A 10,474-nucleotide genomic window follows, 5' to 3' on the forward strand; every position below is an offset into this window, starting at 1 on the left:
GAGTTTGTGAGTTATCCCCATAAAGCAAATGATAGGTTGAAACTGTGATGGAAATGAGAGATGTGTTAGAAATTAATTAGCAAAACAAGATAATAAGAGCAACTTTGCAATGAACAAGAGGTCGGAAAGGAAGTAAAGGTAAAAAGAGAAGGAAAAACCCTGTAGAATGTCACAGATCTGCAAAGAAGCAACCATTTAAAATAAATAAAGGAGATTTACTTGCATCGACTCTTGCAGATGAGCCAATAGAAGTGGTGGAGAAACAGCTATTGGGTTTGGCAGCCAGGGAGCCAATGTTTTCAGAGCAAAATTGATTTTAATGCTCAGTTGAAGATACTTTTTCAAGCCTGAGAGAGAACTAGCACCATTCTTCAGTTTAAGAAATGTAGAGTGCCTGGCCATTACTGAGTGAAATTTTCCAAACTCTATACTAAAGAGTTTCTAGCTGGGCCAAGTAAATTTCCATAGGATTTCATGACAGTGAAAGACCAAAAAGAAAAAGAAAATCTCAAGAACAAAAGCTGGCAGGGATTTTTAACTTAAATAGTGTTTCAATGAGTACTTGAAACACGATTAAATGCAAAGAGCATATTTGAAAATGTAAAGTTCCACTAACTAACTGTGTTAGTGGAACTTTACATGTGGGTCATGACCTCTTTGAGGATCACATATCAGATATCCTGCATATCAGATATATACATATTTACAGATATTTACAATTCATCCAGTAGCAAAATTAGAGTTATAAAGGAGGAACAAAATAATTGTATGGTCGAGGGTCACCACAACATGAGGAACTGTATTAAACAGTCACGACATTAGAGAGGTTGACAGCCACTGTATTAATGGGAAGGGAGAATTCTAGTAATTCTTCTTTTTCTCCTCCCTTTTACAGCATCCGTTTTTAAAATTAGCCAAGCCTCTTTCCAGCCTCACTCCCCTGATTATCGCGGCAAAGGAAGCAATTAAGAACAGTAGCCGTTAGAACTGCGAGCCTTACCCCTCACCGTGTCCTGGATGAGTAAGACTAAAATCAAACTCTGCTGCAGGATCCACAGAAGAAGAGACAGTCAAATGGATGGAGTGAGGGTTCTTTAACTTTCAAGTGAATAGAAACTTCTTATAAACCTTTTTCCTACTCCCTCAGATTATGTAATTTATTTGTAAGCCTGAACCGCAGCCCACACAGGGCAGCAATGTCGAAGTAGCCATTAAGTGGCCACTTCCACCGTGAAGCGAAAGAGCCAGTAGTGAATCCCCTCATTTTGTGCATTTACTTTGAAGAAAAAAAGATTTCTCAAAGATGCACACTCCCTCTTCATAGTGCTGTGTTTATTTTTAAGTTAGAGAGTAGTCCCTCTTCCATTCGAACCTCTTTCAAAATCCCTTACCCAACGTGATGTTTTTTTCACTTGCATTGTCATTAGGTGTTCAGAAAAATAAAAGATGTCAAAATGTTTTTTTTTAAAAAAAGAAAACAAAAAAGCAAAGAAAAACAAAACAAAAACAAACAAAAACGTAAAAAAAAAAAAAAATAGAACAAGTGCCGTGTGAAGCCGTGGACGTCCATGCCCTAATAGAGTCGCAAGCTTTTTATTCTTCTTCTGTAGTGGTGGCTTGGTTTGTGTACCTATTTTTCTGCATTTGTATTGGAAAAGGTTTCCTTTAAGACATTTTCCAAAAAACAGAGAGGAATATGAGTGTTCAGGATGGGCTTTTAAATGTTGTGTCATAACAAAGCTCTAATTGTGAGATCCTCTCACAAGTCGCATGGATGCTAATGTAGTAGTTGAATTGTCATGTAAAGCAGCTTGTTGGCCTCTGTGATCACAGAAAAAGGACACACTGAAAATGTGGCAGTGCTGCTGGGTGAGTCCAGGTCCTAAACCTAGGATATCCTGATGGGAGAAACCTTACTTACACGAAGATGGGACTTTCTCTGAGAGCCAAAAGAAAAATGCAGAACTCCTCATTGAGCAGTAAATAAGCAAAGAGAATAGTGAATTTAATCCTCTTTTGTGCTCCTGTAACATAAGCATTGTACAATAGGCACATTCTGAGGAAATAGATCCATTAGCCAATGCTTTTCATGATAAAAATATTCATTTTTGGCAATTTGTAACACATAAGACTTTTTTTAAAAGATGTAGAGATCAGAGATGTAGTAAAGTATTCAACTCTTTAAGAAATGGAAAGTCAATGAAAGTTACATCCCAGTCAACACATGGCTCTAAATACTTGAAACTGATTTTTCTATGTATCTCCAATCTCTTTTTTGGTACTTGACTATGGTATGTTCTTATTTATTTTCTTGGGCTTTTCTCCTTTAAAAACATGTTCCTAAAGGTGTTGGAAGTTCACCAAAAAAATTAATTTTGATCTGTACTCATATTTCCCAAGAAATAGTCCAACGGAATTCTTTTTGTGGCTTGAGGAAAATTCTAAAATTTGACTGCTGTTTCACTATTTATAGTTATTAAAATTTATTAGTCTCCTGAGAGTAGAAAAACATCTGGACGGTATCTGCATAGAAAAGGATATGTCTCTTTTGAGTGCATAGTCAGTTGTATGAATTCTAGAAAATTGTTTCTCTAAGCCTTTGAAAAGCCACCAATCTATGTTATACGGCATTTCTTAATTTGTAGAGTTAAAGAAACTGAATAGACTTTACCTATATTCAGTGTGGGGAGCAAGATGAGCAGCAGATTACTCTCTGCTCTGTGAGGCCCATCTGTTCATTTAAGCATCCATCCATTCCTTCAAATGAGAGCACTTTCTCTAGAGTTTCTGCGGATCATATAGTATATATGTTTATGTTGAGAGACGGAACCACTAGTGGATTTCCTATTTTCCTATATTATAAAATTTAGGAGGGGTTTGCCTTTCCCCTGAAAATATCCACCATGGAATAAAAGACAAATGTGAAAGAAAATCAAATGATTATATTAATTTCAAGTTTATTTTACAAAGGGATATCTGGGCCTAAAATTTTAAATGTCACACCTCTCTATTGAGAGAGGAGGAACCTTATTTTTTTTATTCTATTTTATTTTAAATTAAGGATTTTTCCCACTTGGAGTGCCAGGGAATTCCACAAGATACCTGGGATGTAAATAGAATTTAATTGATTGATGGCTATGCTCGGCTAATAGAGAGAACCCAAACCCTGGTTGGGAAGTCCAAGACATCAGTTAACATCCTTTGCATGTTGTAAAGGCCTTTGTTATTGTTGCTGCTGTTGCTGTAGTTGTTGTTGTTGTTATCCTTATTTAGAAGACCCTGGAGCTGTGGTCCTTCAGGTCACTGTTGGCAGAGAAATGGCTGCTCTTGAAGCTCTCCACTCAGCCTATTAACAGTGAAGGGCCAGGTACTTATTTACCATCACTTTTGTACCGAGATTTAATAGTCTCTGTTCCAGTAGGCATTACTTGTACAAAATTATACCTGTGTACATTTTCAAATGAGAACAGCTTCTAAAGTCTTTTCCTTGTATTGAAGAGTTACATATATTTCTAATAAGTATTAGAGAGAAACTATTTCTCCTGCCAAAATGAGGCTGAAGCATCCATACTTGCTATACAACTTAGCCTCCAGATGGTTAGTAGTTTATTCCCTTTCCTTGATTTTGTTTTGAGCTCATCTTAATCCAGGTGAGGCTGTCCAGATCTGTAACATTACTAGTGTGCCCTAAGACATTTGTGGGCATATTTTTGAATGTTGATTCAAAAATGTCCTGAGGTAGGAATAGGGCAGTGGGAAAGTCAGGGAAGGGTGAGAAGCACAGTAAAGATTATTTATTTAAGAAAGAATAGAACATTAATATTGTAGCAAGGATTCAGTTTGTTGTCATAATCCCATGTGGATTTGGGGATGACGCAATCCCCCTACATCAGTCAACATGTTGGATAATGACGTTGTCCTTGCTGATCTTGTCTGTGTGTTATTGTAAATATTTGTGCGTCCATGCTCCATTTTGGCTACTGGATGGCCAAGTCATATGAAAAGATTTAACTCAAGTATTTATTCTTTAATTGTGTTCTTCAGATTTCTTTCAGGCGTATGAATTATATCCAATGTTTTAGTTGAACCACCTAGTCCTCACATCTATCTCTCCCCTGTGAAGCACATTCCATTGCTAAAAGATAAAAAAAAAAAGAAATATAAATTGCTTCCTGTTTTCTGTATAACTGTTTTGATAGTTTAAGATGTTTGTCTATAATGGATATCTCTCACCTCAAAAATTGTGTAAATAATTATATCCATTTCCTCAATGGGTCGTTTATTTCTAATGAGGCTGCCAGTTCTCAGAGAGAGTCTATGAAGTAGCTTTTTAATAACACAAACATGGATTACATCTATGTAAAAAGAAGTGTGCATATGGATAAAGACTGGGAACGCAGATAACTGAAATCAGTTGTGTTAGGGTGGTGGGGTTCTGTGAATTTTTTTTCTTTTAGAAATTTTCTTTCTCTGATACTGATATATTAATAATTTAAATAAATAAACAACAGAAGGGGAACTATAGAAACATAGAAGAGATGCCAGAAGCAGATGCCTTCTGGCCAAAGCCCAGAGCATGCAGGGCACAGATATTTCCTAGTTACAATTATTCTGTAGGCTTTATACTTGCCTGGGTACTAAGGTTGGCACACGCTCAGGTATGGCACATGCTTTCTTATGAGACTATTATCTAAGTCAAGCTAAGGAGACATCACTGCTAGAACTCCAACTGCATTTTTCTGCTACAAAACAGGCTGCCGTCAGCTTTAGTATGGCTTCCAGGTGTCTACTTTTTTTTTTTTGTTTGTTTTTGCCTTAGATGGGAGGGTTGACAAATTGATTAGCCCCATTGATAATACTTGTTTTAGATGCCACCTTTCTAGCTTGTTTTAAAAGATTTTTAAGGTCAATTTTGGAAGGATAGAAGGGTAAAATAGCTAGCTTCCACCAGTTTCTTGCACAACAGGACCTATCATTCTGATAGGAGTCCTTTTTAAATAACCATAGACAAATCCCATTGGTTTCCATGGAAATTATCATATACAATTAAGCATAACTCCAAAATTATTAAGAGAAGTATTTAAGAATGTCTGTTAACATTCAGTTCTAGTCCTATTAGTTTTGGCTTGGGGTGGTCTCCTTATGCTCTTGTGCTGCGTGATTGTAGCATGTAGGCAACAGTTGTGGGTTTTTTTGAAGAGATAGGGAGACCAGCCATCAAAAGAGAATTTTCTTCTAACTCACCAAAGAAATTTTAGGTGAGAACTTCATTATTGTATGTTTCATAGTGTCATCAAAAGCAGACCATATCCCTAAGAAAACTCACAGGCATTTACTTAGCTATTCATAATACATATGGAAGTCTTATCCCTGCCATCTTGGTTGAATCCTGTCCTTTTCTGAGCTCTTTGAAGTTAATACTCACTCAAACAAATGAATGGCGTGTGGCATAAACATCTCCCAGTCTTGGAAGAAGAAGCCTGAAATTCAGCATTTGTAAACTGACAGTCTAATGGGCCTGGGATTTGGAATAACCTTAACACACAATACTGAACATATATTTGCATGTGGATTGGAAAGGAAATAAATAGGGCCTTGGGAATAAGGGAAATGTTTCTCCTATGAAAGAGTTTTTCATAAAAGACTTATTTCTACTATAATTTCTGGTTGGTTGGCTTTCAGTTTTATCTCTTCTTTTCTGCTTCACACTCCTTCAGTAAGCAAATATATCTAACCAACTTCTCATGCAAGGGAATGTCTGTTTATCATCAAACAGTATCTCACTGAATCTGCAAATGTGGGACTTGAGATATCACCATGTGCACACCTCTGACTATACAGACACTACCAACTTGTAGCATTGATTGCCACTTAAGTCCATTGAACTTGCAAGTTGAACTTAGAAAATCTAAGTCATGCCACCAGACTCTCCAAAGAAGCTGCCATCAGGTGAATGCTGTCCTATTAACACCAACAGTAAGGCAAGTACCATGTTCATCTGACTGAGTACCTAGACAAAAACTGACAATAATGGTAGAGAATAAGTCAGATGTAGAACTAACCATACCCAGGAAGGAGACCTAGATGTTAATATGGGTGTTTTACCTAACTTGCTGTGTGACCTCGAGCAGATCACTTAACCCTTCTATTTTATTCATCTATAAAATAAGGGCACTGAAATAACTGCTCTTCAAGGTCTTTCCAAAAGCTCTGATATTGTGTGGGGTAACAGTTTGCCTTGCAAGTTCAACCTGATAAAGTGATGGCAAATATCACAAGCTTAAGCCTGGATCTCTATGTTGCAGCTCCATAGAACCATGTACAATGGAAAAACTCAAGTAAATAAAGTTAACAGACAGCACCAGGGAATGTTGATCAAACTCATGGAAACCTTCCAACTTCCTCACGATTGTTTTGTTTTTATTTTAATGTCTTTTTCCACTGAATGTTCCCAGTTTTCCTTTTCTATACACTGTACGTAAAGTCTGGTTTCCATTAAGCTGTGGCTAGCATTTGCTACTAGAACAGAAATTCACTGTCACATTTCATAGAATAAAACTGTACTTGGGCCTCTCTATTCCTATGAAGCAGTTATAGGACTTTGAGCATTAAAGTACAAATGGCACAGGATGGCAGAACCCAAGCATCTTAATGACTAAGACCACAGAGTGGACCTATGTACGGACAAGTTGCAAAAAGAGCAAAAGAAAGGCAATTGCATAATTATAGCTGACAAATTAACTGTTGGGATCAAAGAAAACATTTCTTGCAGAAATTCCCACAACAATTGGCTAAGTTATTTGAGTATGCTGCTGAAAAAGAAGAGAAACTAGAAGTTAGTTTGGTGAATGGTCCCTACTGCCTGCCTACAGCAGAGTGCCAACCAGCCTGGAGTGTGAAATTCAAGTTCAATGTGTGTGCTTGTGTGTGGTGTGCTTTTTGGACCCGCATATACTATATTCATTAGTGATGGTAAGATCTTTCACCATTAATGGGTTGAGCTTAAAAATCTCAGTACATCTGACAGTAGCTGCCAGATTACATGGATACTGATGTCTACTGGGATTAAACTCATAACATCCAAATAAACTAGATTGAGGAGGATCTTCATTTTTCACTGTTTATCGGAATTGTATCTCATTTGGCTGTGCATTACTTTTGTCAAAATGTGTTGTTATTTGTTAACCCACGTGTAGTGAACTTCTGTAATTTTGGATTAATGGTATTTATGGTCTTATGTTTGTTTGATTTTTAAGTAAGTTATTTCTTTCGTAGACTTGCTGATGGTATGACTTCATCCCTCTGCCCTCAGCAGCTGATCTTTTTGAGGATTTTCATTTCTGATATTGTTATTTTAAATTGTGGTTGAAGCAATAGAAATTTGAAATATGGATTGTGCATGACTGTGTCTTGAGTGTAAAAATATTACAGTTTGAAACTTGGACCTAAAGTATTGCAAATAAAACGACAAACATCCGTGTTCTCTTGTTTCTCCCTTCTGTCACTCTCCCACCCCACCTTGATCCTATCAGTTATTTTGCCTGTTTTTCATTTTGGAAGATATTACTCTATTAAAGGTATAGAGGTGATAAAATGGCCAACACTCTACCAATAAGAGATTTGCCTCAAAAAAATCTCCTACTGCATAACTCAGATTTTCTATCTGGCATTTATATAGACTAGCTCAAAAAAGTGTAGAAAAGATTCAATACAATGCAAAAACTTGGTAGATTTCAAAGGGAGATGAAGGAAAAATCACCATAAGAATTTATAGGTAACCAAAAAGTCGATTTTGATCTTCTTTCTGCTTGGAAATTCCTGAACATGCAATGCCAAGTTCATCTTCTTTTTAGTCATTGTTTTTGTTGTTAACCCCACATCCAATTAGTGCAGACCACATGTTCATGGGTATATAACTATCCACTGAAGAATGAGCAAAGAAGAGGGACTCTCCCTTCCTCAGCAGCCATCAGCTGCCAAGAGCTCTTCCAATATGGATGTGGCCTTGGGATCCCATCCAATCCATAGTGGTATTTGGGCTGCCTTGGTTTTACTCAGGTCTTATGCATGTCACCACATCTTGCCATGTCATCCAGAAGTCAGCATTTCACAGCTCTACTCCCTATCTGCCAGGTTTCAATACTCTCTCTGCCTCTGCTTCAGAGAAGTTCAATGGGCCTTGGTTGGAGGGAAGTTGATATAAATGACCTGTCCACAACTGAGAACTCATAGTTACTTATGCTCTACACTTGGACTAGTTTTGAGTTTCTGCATTTGCCTCTATTCACTGAAAAAGAAGTTTTTCTAACCATAGTTGAGAGGTTCACACATCTATGGCTGTAAACATAAATGTTTAGAATTGCAGTCTGACAGCATTATCATTTAGCAAAACCAGTAAGAGTAGGTTCCTTCTAGAGGCTATGATCTCCTTAGTCATCATCTTTTGGCCACAATTACAGTGCAAGACATGAACTTTGTTTCCCTCCAGTCGAGAAACCTTACAACCAATCAAAAGCAGTTGGTTAGCTCTGTCACCTTTGTTATAACTATTGAAGCAGAGGAGCCACTGCCAACAGGTGAGTATTATAGCATTTTGTGTCCAGCACTGAGTAAAACCATTGATGCCTTTTTCTCTCTCAGCAGCTTGCACACAGGAAGCAGAGTTTCTGACATTGTGTAAGCTAGCCAACTTGTAGAGAATTTTTTTTTTTTTTTGGTAAGTTTAAGGTTGATTTCTCTTTTCCTTGCATCCAAAGTGTTATCTTCAGCAATGGGGTCTTATCTGTTTATGGTGGAAAACCAAGAGCAATGGCAATATCCTGTGATTTTTTGAGGAGGAGGGGGTATGTGATGGGCTGTTCTGACCAACAACTTGCAAAGAGATAGCCTGTGCCTAGCTACCACTGATGTTTTTCATTTAATAGTCCATATATTCTGGGACCAGTATTGCCTACCAATACAGGGTACTTCTATCCAACCCTTCCCATATATGTATATATGGAAATCTAATATGCATGTATATATTTATATATATACTCATATATGTATATACATACATATGTATTTGTGTGTATATATATTTATATATATTTACATTCAAACACACACATACATACACACACACATATGTTTACAAACTTGTGATTTCCAAAAGGCTTTGTCTATTCTTGATTTTGGGTAACACACCCTACATTCCCCTCTCCCCAAGCCCCCTAGCCCCATTTAAACATTTAACCCTGAGTATAAAGTTCCTCTCCTTTCATGTCACTTGTGTTCTGCTATTCCTTCTAGTTGAATTTTTCTTGGGTTGGAATGCAGGCAAAACCCCCTCAAGATTCCTTCTCACTAAATAAAGTATGGTCCAAGTCATGACTCTGACAACAGATGCTGGCATACATGTGGAGAAAGCAGAACCCTTTATACACTGTTGGTAAGAATGTTAAATGAATGTGGCCACTAGAGAAATTAGCCAAGAAACATATGAAAAAGTCTAAGCAGAGCTACCACATGACCCATCACTCCTAAGTATATGCTCAATGGATTTTATATCATACTACAGAAAGACCTGCACATTAGTAGTTCATTCACAATAGCTAGGAAGCAGAATCAAGCGAGATGATGACCAATAGCTGATAAATGGATAAGGTAAATGTGGAACATATTCACAATGGAATATGACTGAACCACAAAGAAAAAATCAGATGATAAAATTTGACCATATGTGACTAGAACTGGAAAAGGTATATACTGAGTGAAGTCACCCTGGCTCAGAAAGACAAGAGTCACCTTATTTTCTCTCATATGTCTGTCTAACCTGGGAAAGCCAGGACCTAGAAATTGGCCACATTAAGGGCATAATAAAATGCAGGTAAAGTAAAAGTTGAGAGAGAGATATACTGTGGACATGTGTTTTGATGTAGAGGAAGATAGAGAATGAGAAAATGAGGTGTTAGCAGAAGACCTAGCGAAAATCAAAGCATCATGAAAAAAATATAGAGAAATTATTTTATGAGCTAAAAAATACATTTATCAAAATCAATGGCATTTATTTTTACCCTAGCAACTTGGAAGAATAAAGCATAAATAATGAGAAATGGGTTCATTTGTAACTTAGTACTGCTAGTTTGTATACTGGAATTTGAGTCTTGTCCGTGTCTTTCACATTCTATTGGAGTAGAGTGGGTCTAAGACCTGAAGTATTAACCACAAATTGTGGTTGTACTGTATGTTCTTGGAGGCATCAGCTGAGAGGTGCCTGGTAGGCATCTCTTTGCTTGCCACATACATATGTTACATACCACCACAACTACTGCCATCTGCTAATCCTGAACCAGCATCACTGCACAATTACATCTCGATCCACAAGTATGAGGCAGAGAAAGCTAAGTGGGTTATTGTAGGAGCCTTGGAAACATAAGACCCTGCATCCAGTGACACACATTCTCTGAAAAAAGAAAAAAAAATCATCCGGGCG

General features: G+C 37.3%; 1 protein-coding gene across 7 annotated transcripts in view; it reads left to right on the forward strand.

Annotated features, from left to right (window-relative positions):
• Pak3 (p21 (RAC1) activated kinase 3) overlaps positions 1–7,480 on the forward strand; it is a 267,447-nt gene extending 259,967 nt beyond the window's left edge. For all 7 annotated transcript variants that reach the window (XM_031368898.1, XM_031368874.1, XM_031368887.1 and 4 more), the window contains one exon: positions 896–7,480. In XM_031368898.1, coding sequence (XP_031224758.1) covers positions 896–985 — 90 coding nt within the window. In that variant the 3' untranslated portion in view covers positions 986–7,480. The remainder of the gene's footprint in view (positions 1–895) is intronic.
• The last annotated feature ends 2,994 nt before the right edge of the window (positions 7,481–10,474 follow it).

The sequence above is a fragment of the Mastomys coucha genome, chromosome X (assembly GCF_008632895.1).
Source record: "Mastomys coucha isolate ucsf_1 chromosome X, UCSF_Mcou_1, whole genome shotgun sequence".
NCBI lineage: Eukaryota > Metazoa > Chordata > Mammalia > Rodentia > Muridae > Mastomys > Mastomys coucha.